The sequence below is a fragment of the Harpia harpyja genome, chromosome 6, assembly GCF_026419915.1.
Source record: "Harpia harpyja isolate bHarHar1 chromosome 6, bHarHar1 primary haplotype, whole genome shotgun sequence".
NCBI classification, from domain to species: domain Eukaryota; kingdom Metazoa; phylum Chordata; class Aves; order Accipitriformes; family Accipitridae; genus Harpia; species Harpia harpyja.
In genome coordinates, this window is record NC_068945.1 from 22,543,918 (window position 1) to 22,561,675 (window position 17,758).

General features: G+C 42.9%; 1 protein-coding gene across 1 annotated transcript; it reads right to left on the minus strand.

Moving 5' to 3' along the window:
• Positions 1-1,140: 1,140 nt before the first annotated feature.
• On the minus strand, positions 1,141-17,558 carry LOC128142950 (protein mono-ADP-ribosyltransferase PARP12-like). The gene is given in 14 exon segments (XM_052789689.1): positions 1,141-3,416; positions 4,257-4,408; positions 5,154-5,284; positions 6,534-6,559; positions 6,562-6,656; positions 7,646-7,742; positions 9,288-9,408; positions 10,018-10,213; positions 11,984-12,107; positions 13,345-13,443; positions 14,435-14,729; positions 15,816-15,951; positions 17,071-17,392; positions 17,395-17,558. Coding segments are annotated over 14 exon segments (2,130 nt in total). The 5' UTR covers positions 17,456-17,558; the 3' UTR covers positions 1,141-3,141.
• Between the last annotated feature and the right edge of the window lie 200 nt (positions 17,559-17,758).

Here is a 17,758-nt window from a genome sequence, read left to right on the forward strand (position 1 = left end):
TCAAGGAGGGAGCAGGATTCCCTCAATTGCCAGGCTTTTTGCAAGTAGAGATGAATTTGTGACCGGGCCTGAAACAAGAAGTGCAAGGGAGCTATTCAGGCTTGTGAAGCCGATCTCCTGCTAAAACAGGTTAGCACCAGTAACCCTGGCCATTTATAACAGCCATCCCTCCTGGATTTTTGTGCTGGAAGTACTGTAAGTAAAGCAGCATTTCTACAACTCCCACTTGCCCTTTGGCCCCAAGGCAGCTCTGAGCAATGGTTTCTAAGCAGCAAAGTGCAAGCCTTCTCCAAGCCAAAGCAGCACCAAGCACACTCCCGTAGCTGGTACGCACCATCCACCTCAGTTCCTCTTACCCGCCGCCCCTACTGCACCAGGCTGCAGGTATCCAAACCGGGTAATGTACTGCTGCTCCTTTGCTGCTGCCACTTACAGACAGGATTTTGACACCCATATCTTTTACAAAATCTAGGCAGAATATCATGACAAACCCGATTACAGGCAAAACTCATTAAATGGTGTGGTGGGTTGACCTTGGCTGGCTGCCAGACCCCTACCCAGCCCAGCAAGTGGGCCAGGCGTTCGTATACTACCCTGCTCTATACTGTACTACTACACAGCAAAGTTGTTTGGCTTCTGCTGGTTTGCTGTCTGTCTTGCCAGGCTGGACCTGGTATCAAACCCAGAAACAACAACCTTCACAGCTTATCTTTCTCCTCACATGGTGTAGGAGTGAGCAAGAGATTATGACCCTGTTCCTGCTCAGTTTCTTGTCTTAAGTAGCCAAGATATATCCTCCTCACTCAGAGAAGAGGCTCAATATCAATTTTTGTCTGAAGTTTAGATTTAATGTAAATGACTCTGTAAGCTGTTAATTTCCAAATGCAATCCAAACAGCTGTAGAGGGACTCCGCTGCTTAACAGCAGCATCTTTAAGAAAGTTTCCAAGAACTCAGAAATGTTGTGAAACATGGTGCTTGCTTTTAGTATTGATCCAGAGAACACCATTACAAGGAATTTAGTGGTTTGAATACCTGTTTGTTTACTACACACAAGAAAGTTACCACTGAAGTTTCAAAAGTGGAAAACATGGTGACTTTCTTTTTTTGTGTGTTAATGGAGAAATAACAGATGACAAAGTAACATAACCAGCCATTTTATTCCAGTTATTTTACTTACATGCACACACACTTACACATCACCTCCAAGAATTAAGTTAAAGGCTTTCAAAATACTACTAGCCATCAAAAATGTTATTAAAAAATATCTCAGCTTTTTTCATTAAAAAAGCTGAGATGTTTCAATTTTCTGGCAAAATATTAACATGACATTAGCTATTCCAGTTCTTTGCTGAAATGCTGGTTATGTTCAGAGGAAGAAAGGCATACTGCCAGTATTCTCATTTACCATGAATGTGTAGATGAACATGTTTTTTGTTTTGGCAGAAAAATCTTATTCTGCACAGGTATGCACAGCTTTCATACATAATGTTATCCTCCTCAGTGAATGTAGTATTTGCTGACAAGCTCATTTGCTGACATGAGATTTATCATTTATGTTCTATTATAAATCTTTCAAAAGAAAGAATACAGTCAACTTGCTTCTCCACATCTTGTTTTACTGGTTTAAACAAGAATAGGGGTATTTTCCTTTAGGTATTGTGTTCCAGTTTTACAGTGCATATAAAAAGGAGTTCTGCACAGCCTTACTCCAGCTAATCATGGCTAAGCTCCTGGTTCACAGTGCTGAAGGAATAAAGAATTACCCAGTGTACATCTGTCAATCATCATGCAGATGAATTAAAAAGAAGTGCTTCTAGAATACAGGTAGAGATGAGCTTTTTTTGGTCCTATACAAAGTATATCTTAAGACTTTTGTGGTACACTATAGCTAACAAGTACTCATTTAGGAGCATTACGGCTGTGATAAAGTATCTGTTTGTGCATCAGCAACTTTAATCTTAAGAAATACTTGACAGTTCACATATTCTTATTATCTGCATACACCTATGCTGACTGCTCAACACTAATAACATCTTTTGCTGGGAAAAATTAAATATTCAACTTAACTTAATCATCAGATTTTTAAAGGTTTCAGCTCTGTGGCTGAAGACCACTCCCCAGGTAAGCACGTTTTTCCTGCAAGAAAATCCAAAGAGACCTTGATTACACAGGTAACCACCATATCTCCTGCAACCAAAGGGGCAGTACACTTAATGAGAGACAGTCACTCACTGTCCTTCCCAACAGCTATAAGAGAACCATAAAGTTGCTCCACAGAGACAGGGTATTGCTAATCAAGCAGTGCAAGCAGTGTATTTCATTCCTAAGTATGATATTCTTAAGTGACAGGGTGAGTGCCTCCTCTTCCTCCGTCCCAGCACTCTCTCATTTGTAGGCACAGTGAAAGTCATGAAAAAACTTGTGTTCTCACAGACCTAAAATACATCATTTATTTGATAGAGCAAGTCAACTAAGTAGCACAGCACCAAGCAACCCTTGCTATGCTTCATGTCTTTGGTACTTAATTTTCTCATTGAAAACAACAAGTGAAAATAAGTCTGTGTTCCTTTTCAACATGCAAGTTTAATTTTTGAGGCTTTGTTGGTGAAGATTAAGTAGGGACAAAAAACAACACTGCAGAGATTGTACAGTCTCATTTGCAGACACTCGAATGTCTACTGTTACAGGAGACAGATTATTAAAACAGCAGGTTTTATCAAATTTTGAGTTAAAAGACAAACAGGTAGAAGGAGACAGCCTCTGACCAACAAGCATGTGTAAAGATCTATCCTGAAACAATTGTAACTAAATATTGTTTAAACTTGGCAGTCATAGCCAATTCTCATGTTACAAGCACCAGTGAATTCACCTAATAAATTTATAAAAGTCTCTAGTAATGCAGGGAAACATGATACCTGCTAAAGAACAGGAGACAGACACAGGATTTTAAGAATTCTAAGACATCCTTTGTGTCTTCTTACCCCTCATTTTCTGTTGCACAGAAAGGGTAGAAAATAAATGTATCATCTGAGCACTCACCTACCCAATTACGTAACTTCTAAAAATCACTTTTTCTCTCTTAAGCCAATACTAAAAATATGTGTATACCAGCTAAACATAATTATGACAGGTTTTGCTGCTATAGCATTTTTGCTAATGCCTGGTCAGTGTATTCTATGAGATACTCTGGATAAATCTGCTGCTTCTCAAAGATGACAAAGATAGAAGGGTTTGAAGAGTTATTCACACAACTGTCATAGAAGTTTTGGTTGTCCTTCAAGGGAGGCCGAACATAAGAAGAACTACCAAGAGTGAACTCCCCCACCAGCACCCGTGCCAGAAACATGGTCTTGATGTATAAGTCTTCCCTGCAGTAGCAGTCAGAATAAGATGCATCCCGTGCAAAATAGCTTCCTGCAGAAGAGACACCAAGATAGAATTGATAAGACACCAAAATTGCAGGGAAGGAAGTGATACAGTGTGAAAGCAAATTCATAAGCAAATCCATTAAGTGGTTCATCAACAGCCTTTCCAAAGCCTTCACTTGTCCTGTATGTCCTTCTTAGTGCAAATGACCACTATGTATTACCTACACTTTTATTTTTCACAGCACACATATTAAAAAGCCCCGCAAGTAATGTTTTAAATGTTACCGTACTCCTCAAAGAGATTCCCTCCTGACCCTAGAAGACCACCTTCCCCAATCTCACCCAACTTGCTCTCCTGACAGAGGCTACTAATGCTCATTACAACATTTCTGAGAGTTACAACGTATTCAAGTGGATGGGTGGGTAACCAGTCAGCCTGTATCTTGGCTATTCCACTTGGTATGTTGATCCTTTCCTGTATGCAGGACAACGTAAAGGAATATAATTTGCTAACAAGGCAAAAAGCCTGTAACCAGGATGGCATTTACATTCCTGGAAAAAAAACCAAGTAATGTCACGTTGCTTTCCTGTAGGAGCTTGGAGAAAGTGGAACAGAAGTAAGCCTGGACGCTAGGAGAAACCATCCCTAGAACTAGCCTCTCCTAAGCTTGTCTTTTCTTGCAGGACAGAGTGGGACATAAAGAACAAGGCCTTTCAGTATGCGTTAGCTCCAAATGATCATTGCCGAAGTCAGATATGTTGTCCACATCATCCCAAAGATAAGTCCTAGATTGGCCGAGTGCCCTCTTTCTAACTTTATGCCTCTGCAGTAACTACTGAGAGTTTTTTAGCAAGTCTAGGGTTAATGAAAGAGCTGAAAAACAACCTTTGCCGTAGACTGTCCCATGAACACCACAGATCCTCCAGTCAAAGTTTTGCTGACAGATGGCATCAATGTATTTTTTACTGGTCCCATGAAATAAAAATCGCTCATCCACAGCCTTTCCACCATTGCTCTTCTGCATTTGTTCCTTCTGCCTGCAGTAAGAAGCAGTATCTTTGCAGTTCCATGGTGGCTGTACCCCGACAGGTTCCAGCCACACTAGCACTCAGAAATTATTAAAACAATAAATTATTAAGTAATAAATTTAAAGTATTAAAGAATACATTCTGAAAATCCTTACGTTAAGGTCTAAACTTGGGGCATACAGGGTATCTTGCTGTCTAGCTGTGTACAAACTTGCTTTCATTACACACAAATGCCTCCAGATATTTAATAATAAAAACGCTTTGTATCATTCATTGCCTGTTGGGAGACGGGGAGGAATCTTAGCTTTTTTTTTTTTTTTTTTTTAAACAGGAGTTCATGTTAAGGCTTTCCCTCAGTGAGTTGTGCATTTAATTTTGAAGGCTGTTTCAGTTTTGACCAGCTACAAACCAGTGTTTGCACCAAATGTGACTAATTACCAGCTTCAAAGCTTCAGTGGAAGGCAGCTGTCCTGGACACAGGACTGGCAGAAGTCAGAACCGCTTACTTGGGAGCAAGGATTCCTCCCACAGAGCTCATCTGACTATTCTAAGCTCTATGTCTTGACTGAGTTTTGGTTTTGTCGGTACCTCTTTATCTACATGTTGATCCTGGCTAGGTATTTCAGTGGGGGATGGAAGCAGATCCTTAAATGCAGCTGCATTTCAGGAATGCTCATGTCTATCTTTAGCACACAGCTAACTGCAGAAAAAACAAACTTAATGTACACATACCAGAGCAGTATTTTACACATACCATTGATACAGTTCCCAGAGAGATGGGTTCTGAACTCTACGAATCCTTTTAATAACTGTTTTGGGCATTGTGCGTTGAAAGTCCACTTTGACTTTCTTGTATTCTTCAGAAGAACTGTCAAGCTCAATCAGCTGTAAGGAAAAGATTAAAAAGCTACTCTCATCTTTTACTAAATCATAACAAAGCCACCCTACCTAGTGCACTACTAAGACCTTTAAAGTCTTTTCTGTGAAGCAGAGGTACAGGCAGCAAAATACTCTTGGAAAAAATGCAGATTAGAGAACGCTGCTCTGTAAAAGTGAGCTCTTACCTAGGGAACATTAACTCCCGGGGTTTAAGACACCCAGGCTGCTCTCTCACAGGACATTAAAGGAGCTGCATGCTTTTGTGTAGCCACCCCGCCCCTTTTAATATTTGGACCCAAATATATTTGCATGTATATATCAAACAGTACCTAAATACATAGAAGAAAAGAGCACATAAATAAAAGGACAGAGAATTTATGTTGCAGCAAATCAAAGAGTACCTCTGCACTCATGCTTTTTAAATCTTTATAGTTTATAATCCCTACAGCCAGTGAACACAAATTGCACTGCCTGTTATGTTTTTACATAAATTGAAAAGGCTTTATTCAATCAACCATTTTAGGGAAGAGTAGGGACACACCACCAAAAGTCAGTCCTGAAAGCAAGCAAAGTTTTGTACTTCCATGTTTTCCCTAGGAACATCAAGAATGTCAACATTAGCCTTCCCTATTTTTTATTGATAATTTCTTGAGGATTTGCATTTTGCAAGTTAGTAATTTTCAAGCTTCATATAAGAAGATCTTTTCCATAAGTATTGTTACTAGAGTTGACAGAGGTGGTGGTGGAGGCAGGCAGGGAGTCAGCAAGGTAAACCATGCAGATATCAACTGGGTGTGTTACAAAGGTAACAACTTCAGTCCACTGGAGTTATGGTACATTTTAATAAATGATCCCAGCCTGAACTCTGCTCATTTCAGCAATGCTCATAGACATGCAACAGTGTATTTAAACACAGCTCAGGGAATGGCTACCCTGAAGTTCACAGGCATGATTTCTCTCTGATGCTTCAGCACATGTTGGACTTCAAAGCTATGCATCTTGGGCACCAGTAACAGTGTTGCTAATACAGCCTAAGCTTCAGGCAAATTTGCCAAGCAAAGGGATAAGCAGTAGCAGCGAAAGCCAATGTTGCCAGGGTTATAAAGCCACCATTTGTTAAGTTTAAATTTGGGACTAGTTTCACCTCTAGGTCTGCCCAGTGTGGTATCAGGCTCAAATTTACCAACACCTCTGCATTACATTACATAAGAAAGTCATCTACAAGCGCACAAGAAACACTGAACTTGTAACAAACCTGTATGTGACAAAACTGACGGAGAGAAAAAAAAAGCTCCAAACCTTGAATCCCAGTTCAGGCAGGGCAGATTTGTCCCAGTGAGCTGGAATGCCCTTAAACTCTTCTGTATGTTTAAAGCCCCTGTACATTACAAGACATTACAAATAGGTAATCAAAACAAAACAAATCCCTACATTTTATATACATATGACACTAAACATTTTTGCCAAGTTTAGGGCTAATATAGGCAATTGAACATATTCAGAAATATTTCAAAATCGTCTTTTCAGTTCAGTACATGACAATATTTGTTCCAAATCATCATGTCAAGACTTATGGCAGGAAGCAAGATGCCAAATGAGAAAACAAATTAGATGATACACACTGAACTGAACATGAAGCTAGTTCTCTTAGTTGCAAAGAGTTGAATGTATACATAAAAGCTCTGCCTCACTGGGGTAGATGATAAATAAAAATGCATCCAGTATTATATCAATGTGACAGAAACAGGATAGATACAGCCCTCTGCTTCCACCCCAATTTCAGTTGGTGTGTTTAGCTGCTCTTTTCTGTGTTAAGCAAGCACTGTGTGCTACAAGGGAATGCGTAAAAAAAGTTGGCTGTTACATGCAATTATATAAAACTTCTCCCCTTGCAGACTCCCACCTTTTGCTCCACTTGTAACAACTACTATTTTCCTTTCAGATTGTCTGGTTGTTCTCAAAAGAATTGTTTGTAAACTTGTACTTAGCTTTGAAAATTACTGATCTTAGATGTCAGAAAGGGCTAGTATGCATAAATGTTACTGCTTCCGTCTGTATCAGCTGCTCTAGTAAAATAGCTCCCTACAACGTTGCTACATGTTGAATCATTTTCTATGCTTCCACACTTTCTGTAGCCAAGCCCAAACTTCCTTTACCCCCAGGGCTCCCGAGCTGCTTGAAAACTGTTGGCCAGGCTGCAATACTGCCCTGGCTAGACATTGTTGTAGGAAAGGTATGTCCCTTCCCCTGTCAATTTCTTTTACAATTGCCTTAACAGCTACTCCTTCACCTTATTTACACCCTTGGAAGACACTGCATTCAAAATGCACTAAATCCATCACCACAGAATGAGCAGTTGCAGTTTACCTTGCTCTTGTCTTTTCTACCTCTGTCTGAGAGATAAATTTAGGTCTTCTGCAAATCTCTCTCTCTGTTGTGTAGCGAAGGTTTTTCTGAATCATGGCTGGGAAAATAAAAATAATACCCTGAACAATCAGGTGTTTTTAGAAAGCCTTCACACTGCAGCAAAACTTGCCACTAAGTTGTTTTGTCAAAAATGTTGACAAAAGGGCACTGAGCTTTTTTTCTTGCGACACAAAGGGAAGTCAGAGCAGGATGTGAAACCCACTGTCTGTCTGTATAAACCACCAAGAAGGATTTCAGTTTCAGTTTTGCTCTTAACTTTAGAAGGAATGATAGACAACAGTAGCTATTTTCCCGTCATTGTTCCATTAGCCACACTTAACTGAAAAGGATCATTGTAAAGTAAGTATCTACTTTTGCTCCATGGATTGCATCCCCTCCTTCTCAATTTGCAAGCAAGATACTGTTTTCCTACATGTAGTTGTAGCTTTCAAACCCCATAAACACAACCTAACAGCTATCACAGGCCATTAATTTTTATTGACCACCAACAGAAACAAGTCACAGCAACCTGAATTTTAGAGGCATTATTTCTGGATCTTGGAACCTCTGTAGTTACTGCCACATCATACTAGCAACTAAGACTCAGTAGCAGCGAGGAGAATGAGGCCTCATCTTCAGAGAGAGACACAGGAAGGAAACAAACCAACCAGCCAACCCCTTGGCACCACCAAGCCTAGAAACTAAGTTTTAGAAGACATCTACATTGTGTATGTTTGCCTAAGTTACTAAAAAAGCCCAAACCTTAGAAAAGGGATTGATTTACTATGCAATTTTCCCTTCTAAGCCAGACAAGTTTCCCCAGACTATAGAGAAGATTACAGCATTGCTTTCAACTGAATCACACACAACATATCACATGCCATTTCTGCCTGTTTGGGTTTTTTTCCATGCAGAATGAGATAGTAGTGGAGAGTTAGATCAAAGGCAACTATACCAAAATGACAGTCTAGGCAGGCTGATTCCCACAACCACTGTTCCCCATGGTTTTTGAAAAGGATACCTGGAAAGGCAACAGCTCAGAGAGCTCAGAGAGGACAGTGCCATCACAAGTGGCTTAAATTTCCTGAACTCTTGGGAAATACATCTGCCTACTTTGACATAGTCAAGGTATTTCTTCAGCCTTTCCAGACAGGCAGAGCTATGAAAAGAAAATAGCTACATAAATCTTCCAATGCTAAGGAGGATTGTCTGAACCCTACACCTTACCCAAGTATTTGTTTTTCTGCAAGCCAGTGATTAAAGCAGACCAGAAGCAGGCTTACCAAGTCTTCCAGAAGTTTCTCACCATTTGTGTTGGTGCTAGCATCAATGGCAATGTCACATTTGGACTTGCTAGCAGACATTTTGAAACCTAGCACAAGAACTTCTCAGAAATAAAAGGGTTGGAGGAACAGGAATGCCACTTTGCTTATGTGAACAGCTCTTATCCTGAGAACTTTGACAGAGGCTCTGTCTCTGTAAGCATTGCAGTTCAAAGTTCAAATTTCTCTCTCCTATCTCCTGTAGTAATGTAGTTTAAAACCACAAAAGACCTGGGAGGGAGGGAGGGAGAAAACAAAAAAACAAAGCAAACGGAACCTACCTCCAAAATTGAGTTCATATTCATGTCTTCCAGCTTTGAAGTTCAGCTTTGGGGAACATTTGGCTATATAAGCTTTCTCCAGGTCATCACTGGAGACAGTGGCAGCTTGATGATCACCATCCTGTCAGGCCAAAACCAGAGGAAAAAAAAAAAGATTCTCCTGGTCTGTTATATACAAGCAAGTTTAAAACCCAACAACTGTCATATGGTATGGTATGGTGGTTGCAGTATGTATCAGCTTTTGGGCATGATAGCAGCTATCGTGGCAAAAGCCATGTATTAAGCAGTTGAAACTGCCCCTAAAACAAACCAAGCAGTGTTATGAAGCCTAAACTTACACTGCAAAGTGCATGCTGTAATCGCTACTACTGAGATTGCACATTCACCAACCAGACCTTAGCAAAGACACACAGCATACTACTGGAACCTCAGAAAAGGAAGTTTAGTCAGGAGCAATGAAAAGAATGTATTCATGTGATCCTATCTGACAAGACTCACTGAAGAATTCTCTGCCAATAATATTTGTGACTCACCAGTGAGCACTCCTGTACCTGAACCAATCAAATTCACAGCCAAAATATCCCATTAGGCCTCTAAAGTCCCTCCGTACAGTGTAAGTGAGGGAGGGAGGGGGTGACAAAAGAGGGGGATGTTATAAACACTGTGCACTTTTCAGTAGTTCTGCACTTTTAACACAGAGTTGAGAGTCTCCCCATTTCTCCATACTTACTTTTTTTCCATACTCCTTCCACAGGCCATATTCGTCTTTCCAGTACCAGATCCATTCTGTTGTAAGAACGAAGTGAGGGGGTTTGGTCACAGAGGAGGCTGTAGAAAGACGTCTAACCTTTGCAAACCCACAGCGCATATTCAGAAAACAGATACATGACAAGACAGAGCCACTTTCAGTAACACCATTATTAAATCTATTAAAAAAAAAGGAGAAAAAAAAAATCAGAACTGTTTGTGAAGCTTTACATATAGGTTCAGAAGTCCACCACAAATTTGCAAATTAAGTCAACATCACTCAAAAGCAGAACACAAACCTGCAGTTTCCACAACAATCCTAGCTCTGTCTTGTGGCTGTACATATTTTGCATTACAGTATTACGTCTCACATTGGTTCCATGGGTGGTAACCATTATCAACTCGTAAATTACTGAGTTACATAAGGTGAATAGAAACAATGGAAAATGTACACTGCCTTCTTCTTGCTAACCAACTATATTCTAAACAGAACACTGTCATAACTTAGGCACCGCTTCAAAGAGCCTCTAACATAACATAAGAGGGCTAGGTAAATTCTCCAGCATGGGACACAGCACACTGCTACGAGCCCCTTCCAATACCCTCTTCATGCTACATAACCAGTTCCAAACTCTTAAAGGTATTTCCATTTTCTTAACGTTCTCTGCACCTAAGAATATCTATATCTCCAGGTACACAAGGTATTCTACCAGTTCCACAATACGGGCTGGGGGATAAGGGGGCAGGAGGGGCAAATCTCATGCTACCTTTCCATCCTCCAGCTCAAAAGGTGAAAGATAAGGTTACTTCTAATTGTGGGGTCAAGCTGTGTATTGACAAGCTCTAACCGAAGACAGATTCCCACAAGTATTATTATTAGGTATTCAAAAAGCGAGTAGATGGGGTACTTCAGGACATGGTTTAGTCGGCATGGTTGACGGTTGGACTCGATGATCTTGAAGGTCTTTTCCAACCTAAATGATTCTATGATTCTAAGTACTTGTGATAAAATCACCATTCTCTGCAGTTTTTCAGCCATTCTTAGTGAGGATTAAGATCTCCTATAGTAGCAGCAGTAGGAAGTATTTATACATTTTTTTCACAGCAAAGAATACTAGAGTCTATGGGTCAGTCACATAAAATAACTGTGGTGGATTGACCCTGGCCAGCAACCAAGCACCCACATAGCTGCTCGCTCACTCGCCCTCCCCTGCACAACAGAGGGTAGAAAATAGGAAGGGCAAACGCAGGAAAAGTTCTGGGTCAATATAAAGGCAGTTCAATAAGCGAAGAAGGGGGTGGGTGTAAATAAACAAACAAACAAATAAATAAAGCAAAGCTAATTGCTCGCCATCTCCCCAGGCAGTCTAATGCCCAGCCAGCCTCCAAACAGTAGCCACCTTGGTAACCAAAAACCCAACCCTCTTCTTCTTCTGCCCCAGGTTTTATTCCTGAACATGATGTTACATGGTATGAGAGATCCCTTTGGTCAGTTCAGGTCAGCTGTCCCAGCTGATCCTCTCCCAAGCCATTGCCCACCCCTGAGCCTACCCACTGCAGAGGAGAACGGCCGAGTCGGAAAAAGAGAAAACCTTGACTCCGGGCAAGCACTGCTCAGCAACACCTGAAACATTGGTGCATTATCAGCACTGGTTTAGTCAAAAATCCAGAACACAGCACTATACAGGCTGCTATGAAGAAAGTCAACTGTATCCCAGCCAAACCCCGTATGGTAACCCAGAGAGTCCTATACGGACTCCAGGCATAAGTAAGTCACAATGGATCCGATCTCCGGCACCAGTAGATCAGCAAATAGAGGTCAGTAGAAGAATACCAAATGAAGCTACTTAAGCCATGACTGCAATAGAATTGTAGCAGTTTATAGCCACTAAGGGCCTGGTCCAATATAGCAAACTCCAAACATTATTAAGTTCTGTAAGAGTTTATACCTGGCATTACTGGGATCACAATATGCTTTTTCTATTTCTTCCATATTCTTCAAGTCCTTCCAGGTATTACCATCAGAGATCTGCCATCTATATGGCAAGTGAAAATGAGTTCTGATACACTTGTCTATAAAAGTTAAAAAAAAAAAAAAAAAAAAGTAGTAAGAGATGCATTGTTTTTTACAGGCTATGAGAAAAACTCCAACATTTCAGGGCTGTACACCTAGCTGATGAAAGTATCAAATGCATAGCTAGGGAAAGTGTTCACCTATGGAACCATTACAAGCAGTAGTTTAGAATTTTTCAGCGTGAGCAAGCAAAACTTAATTTTTGAGCTTAGGCAGAAGTTCAGTTTCTGTACCTACTAGATTCTCTTTCAAAATTGCTAGCAGGAGCTCAATGGTGAAAGACCGTTCTGTCTTCTCGGTTTGAGAGACATAAATTTACAATGAATCGAGATCACAAGCTCGTACGAGACTATTATTTCATATATAGAATAACAGTGTAGACTCTAACATCTATGCTTAACCACTTAGTCCCAAAGTGGTATCACTGAGGGGAAAAAAGAAAAAAACCCAAACCCCAAACCCACAACAATGCTTAGTTTTAGGATAGGAGGTAGTTCATTTAGAGACTTCAAGAAGTCTCTAAGGGTTCAGGCCTCACCAGGAACAAGAGTAGTGGTGGCAGTGGCCCAGGTATCACAAGCGTCACTCAGAAATCATTCAAAGACTCAGTATGCAGTCATTCCACAATAGGAATGAAGATCACATCACCACTACGCATATGCATAAACTTGAGGCTAGCTTTCACAGTAGAACAACAGGCAACTTCACTACAGGGAAAGTCAAGGAGACTGCACTACACTGTTCATATGAGAAAGTGTGCAGTACATCAGGGATCTACTACAGGTCCAAGAATATCAAGAAGGAAAAGAATGACAAAAAGACAAGAAGAAAGCTGGCACAGCAGCTTTTTTCCTGGACAAGTTGAAACATTTTGAAAGGGAGACAGCTTGGACAGAACAGAAGAGTGCTAAAAGAAACAAGGAAGAATGTAGAATTCAGAGTATCTTTTGTAGCTATTTGAAATGGGACTCCTATCATTCAGCAATCCCTTAAGTGAACATAGGTGGAGTAGCCAATCTCCAACACAGGCAAATATTATACATTTCAGAGTAAAATGAAATAGCTCCTTTGTTTGGTATACCAGGTAGGTCAAACACTTTCCTACCGGCACTCAAGATTACAATGGGATTTAACTAAAGGTAAGCATAAGCTCTGAAGTTTCCCCTTTCTGTGAAAGATGTCTATCACTTTATAAGAAAAGAAAAATAGACTGGACTGGCTACAGTCACAACCTACCTTTAAAGCCACAACTTCTGTACAGATGATATAAACAGATCTGTTCCAATTCATCATCATTTGCAGTTGAGGGCTCTCGGCTAGAACTGTGTTTTCTCTCTAGAGGGGGGAATTATAAGCCTTATTAATACACTTTGTTTCAACAAGCCCTCTTAAAAGTGCACCTATGGGTAGGGAAGATGCCTAAAAACTGTGTTTACAACTACATAACTGCATTCAGCTCCAGAAAGACACTGAAGTCTTTTATAACCTTGTATACTCAAAAGTCCTATCCCATTATTCATCCTTTCTGAACTTGACTTTCCTGTCTGTAACTGCTAAATTCCTCACATAGTTTTTAGCTATCACTGCAAAATAAGAATAGAATCCAATGCCTTTACATTTCCAGATGGACTTGAGTTAACCGTGCATTCCACAGAGCTGTCCACATTGGCAGCTACAAAATCCAAATTCTAAAAATTTGATATTTCTGCAAACTAAAGCACACCTGGATACAAAGAAGGGAAGAAGGAACTGCAGGGAGAATAGCAGAGATGAACACACACTTTTGGATTTCCCATTCTGTTATCCTTTTCTTTCCTGCTAAATTATACTTAACTTACAATTCTAAGGAACTTCAAAAGAAAAGAACAAACAAAATATTACATCTCTGAGAAGTAACTAGGATAGCGCTGTCTGTGAATTCTTGTGCTAGACAACCACTACATTAAAAAAAAAAATGGATAAAATGAAGTAGTTTATGATCACACAAGTAAACACCACCCCTATTCTCTACCCTTATTTATGTTTTTTTAGCAAGAAAAAAAAATTATAGATCTCCCTATTTCCAGTTTCCGTTATGCTTTTCTAACCCCAAATTTAAGATTTTTGTAAACACCAAGCACTTTATTTCTCAGGAACCCATAATGCCTTGAAATCCACTTCACTTGTCAAGACACAAATCTCTGTCAATGAGATAGGTGCAAGGTCCCTCCTAAAAGACACATCAAGATGTAAATTCAGTTTTTTTTTTCTTAATGACATCTGTGAGAATGTTACATTCACTATAGTGACTCTTCTTCTGATGTTTTCAAAAGATGGTGTTATTTACCTTTGCATGGTGAAGACTTGGCATCTTCTGTGTCATACGTGTTCCTGTTGCCATTTTTTATGTCATACATATTCCTATAAATGGAGGGTAGTTTCTCAATAATGTTTGAGCTCATTCCCTGTCTCTCCAGTTTCTCATAACATTCTGACTTTAAGAAGTCATGGGATCGCTTGCAGCTGCTGCCAAATCTGCACTGTCCCCACAAAAAGTACTGGCAAACATGCAATTTGGTGCAGATCTTTTTATAGGTACAAGATCCATAAGGTCCATCACCTTTGTTATAATGCAAGCAGACCTTGGGCAGAGGAAAAAAAAAAAAAGAATTTAAAGATTGAAGTATGATGTGCTCATATAGACTGTTTGAATTAATCGGTTTTAAATTTTTACAGATACGTGCTTACATTTGCATTTAAAAGACTTATACAAGTTTCTTCTTTCTTGTTTTCCAAATGATTACTTGATAGTTTTTCCTTTTCCCTACTAATTTCTAGAAAGACCATTCAAGAGACAACAACCATCTTACAGACATTCTCAAGCAGGTGAGATTTTGTTCTAAGTCATATAAATGTAGGATAGTGGATTTTATTGGGTTACTACCCAAACTCTTTGGTTTTCTAGTTTTGGAATAGTGAACTTTTTTGACCTAAACTTGATGGTACGAGGTACTGGATCTGGCTGGGATGGAGTTAACTTTCTTCATAGCAGACCATATCACGCCCTGTTTTGGATTTGTGACCAAAACAGTGTCAATAACACGCCACTGTTTCAGCTACTAATGAGCAGAGCTTGCACAGTGGAAAGGCTTTCTCTTTTTTTCCACTCTGCCCACACCCGCCCCGGGTAGACTGGGGGTGGGCAAGAAGCTGAGAGAGAACACAGCTGGGACACCTAGCCCAAACTGGCCAAAGGGATATTCCATACCATATAATGTCATGCTCTAAAATAATAAAAAAAGGCGAGGGGGGAAGGGGGGTCCTTTTTATAAGGTGGCCGTCACTCAGAGACTTGCTGGGAATCAGTCTGCTTGTGGGAGGTGGTGACTAACTTCCTTTGCAACACTTGTTTCCTTCCCAATTTCCTCCACTTGCTAAACCGTGTTTATCTCCACCCACAAGTTTTGTCACACTTGTTCTTTTTGTTTTCTCTCACCTGTCCTGCTGGGAGCAGGGGAAAGGGGAGTGAGTGAGGGGCTGTGCGAGTGCTTAGCTGCCAGCTAGAGTCAACCCACTACAGAGGAGAACAGAGGATGCAGATTTAAAATTTTAGATTTGCATTATGCTAACTAAACTGACACCTAACATCTCCACCTAGCATCAAGCCTCTTCCACTTTGTGATGCTCACTGAAAAACAAGGCTAAGAAACTGTCATAGTACTACTCACCTCGGGTAAGAGGGAAGGGTCATTTTGAAGCAGAAGCTGGCGAAGTTCATCACTGTTTAAATTCTCAAGTCCATACCATTTTAGAACACAGAGATTGTGGTCCGAGTGGAAGTTGTGAACAAACTTGCATTCCTTCCTACAAGTTAAGAAACCCAAGTGCAAAATGAGTGAAACAGACTAGCACTATTTTGCTACCTATCGGTATTACACTATACAGTTTAAAAAGCACACCAAATTAGCCAGTTGCAGAAAAATCTGTAGCGCTCCTTTATAAAGTAATTATGTGATTTACTAAGCAGATTACATAATTACTCTGACGATAATTGCCACGCTATTTCTGATTTACAGTCATTATAGCATTAGCGTAGCCTGACAATATTGGCATTTTTGACCTGCGGCTCACAGCCACGGCTAAGAAAACACCAAAACGCCGGAGCAACGCTCCCTCCCACTCAAGTCAATAGGCTCGTTCCCCAACCTCACGCAGCCCAAAGCGCTGAGATTTGCTGCGTGCGGCGGGGTGTGCGGGGGCTGAGCTTTCCCCCTCGGACGGGCCCTGCTGGAAGCCCCAGAAGCAGGGGGGTGAGCTGGGGAGGAAGTGTTGCAACCCAAAGTCTGTGAAACAACCGCCGGTGCCTCTCTCCTTTGGGGGAAAAAAAAACAAAAGAGGAGGAGGATTTCCGACACGGAAAGGGCAACAGGGCCTTTACTGAAGGCTCCTTGCACTGAAGGGGGCACAGCGAGCCCAGGGCCGAGCCCCACCCCGGGACGAGCCGGCTCCAGGCCCGAGCTCTCAGCCCGCAGCGAGAGAGGGGGAAAGCGGTCACAGCTCCCTCCTCCGCCCCGCTGCCCCCACGGCTCGTTAAAGTAACAGACTTTTCCCTCCGAAACACTTCTCTTTCCCACAAACGCGCTACTCAACGGCAACCGAGCAGCCACCGCAGGCCGCAAGCGGCGGCCCGCCCCGCTGCAGGGCGCGGGCGGCTTCGCGGCTCCCCAAAGCCGGGCGAGGCCCCCGTCCCCGCGGGGAGGAGAAGCCGCCGAGGCCCAGAGGGGGAAAGGGGGCTCCGCGGACACCAACCGCGCCCGGGGAGCAAGGAGCAGCATACCCACCCCGGGCAAACGGCCCGCCGCGGGGCTCAGCCCCGCCTGCCCGCCCCCGGCCCGGGCAGCGCCGCGAGGGTCCCCGCCAGCTAGCCCCAGGCCGGAGAGGCGGCGATGGAGGTGCCCCGGGCCGCCCCCCTACGCCCCTCACCTCGCCTGCTGGTTGCGGCAGAGCCCCTTCAGGTGGTACTTGCAGAGGTGCAGCCGCCCGCATTGCCCCTCGCAGCCCGCGCCATGCTCCTGGCACAGCCGCACCGGGCTGGTGGCCACCACCACCACCGCCGCCGCCCCCGCCTCGCCGGGCCGCCGCACCAGCGTGAACCGCTGCGCGTCCCTCAGCACCAGCGCCAGCTGCTCCGTGCTGGGCCGGCCCGGCAGCCGCCGCTGGAGCTCGCCCTGCTCCAGGCAGCCGCCGCTGGCGCACAGCAGCCGCAGCGCTTGGGCGGCGAACGCCATGGTCGCTGTGAGGTTGGCTTCCCGGCCGGAACCGCGCTCGGCGGGTCGGTCCCGGCCAGCCCCGCCCCGGGACGCTCCATCCGCCGGGGCGAAGAAAGGAAACCGAAACCCGGGCCGCGGGGATGGCCGCCCCGGGGAGGGGCCAGGGGCGGAGCGGGCTGCGCTGCGCTCCCGCGCCGTCCCGGTGTCGCCGCTTGTTCCTGGCCCGGGCGGGAGCTGCCCTGAGGGGAGAGCCCTGAGGGGACAGCCGTGAGGGGAGAGCTCTGAGAGGACAGCCCTGAGGGGAGAGCCCTGAGGGGAGAGCTCTGAGGGGAGAGCCCTGAGGGGACCTGCTCTGAGGGGAGAGCCCTGAGGGAGGCCCCGGGCCCAGCCCCGGGCGCTTG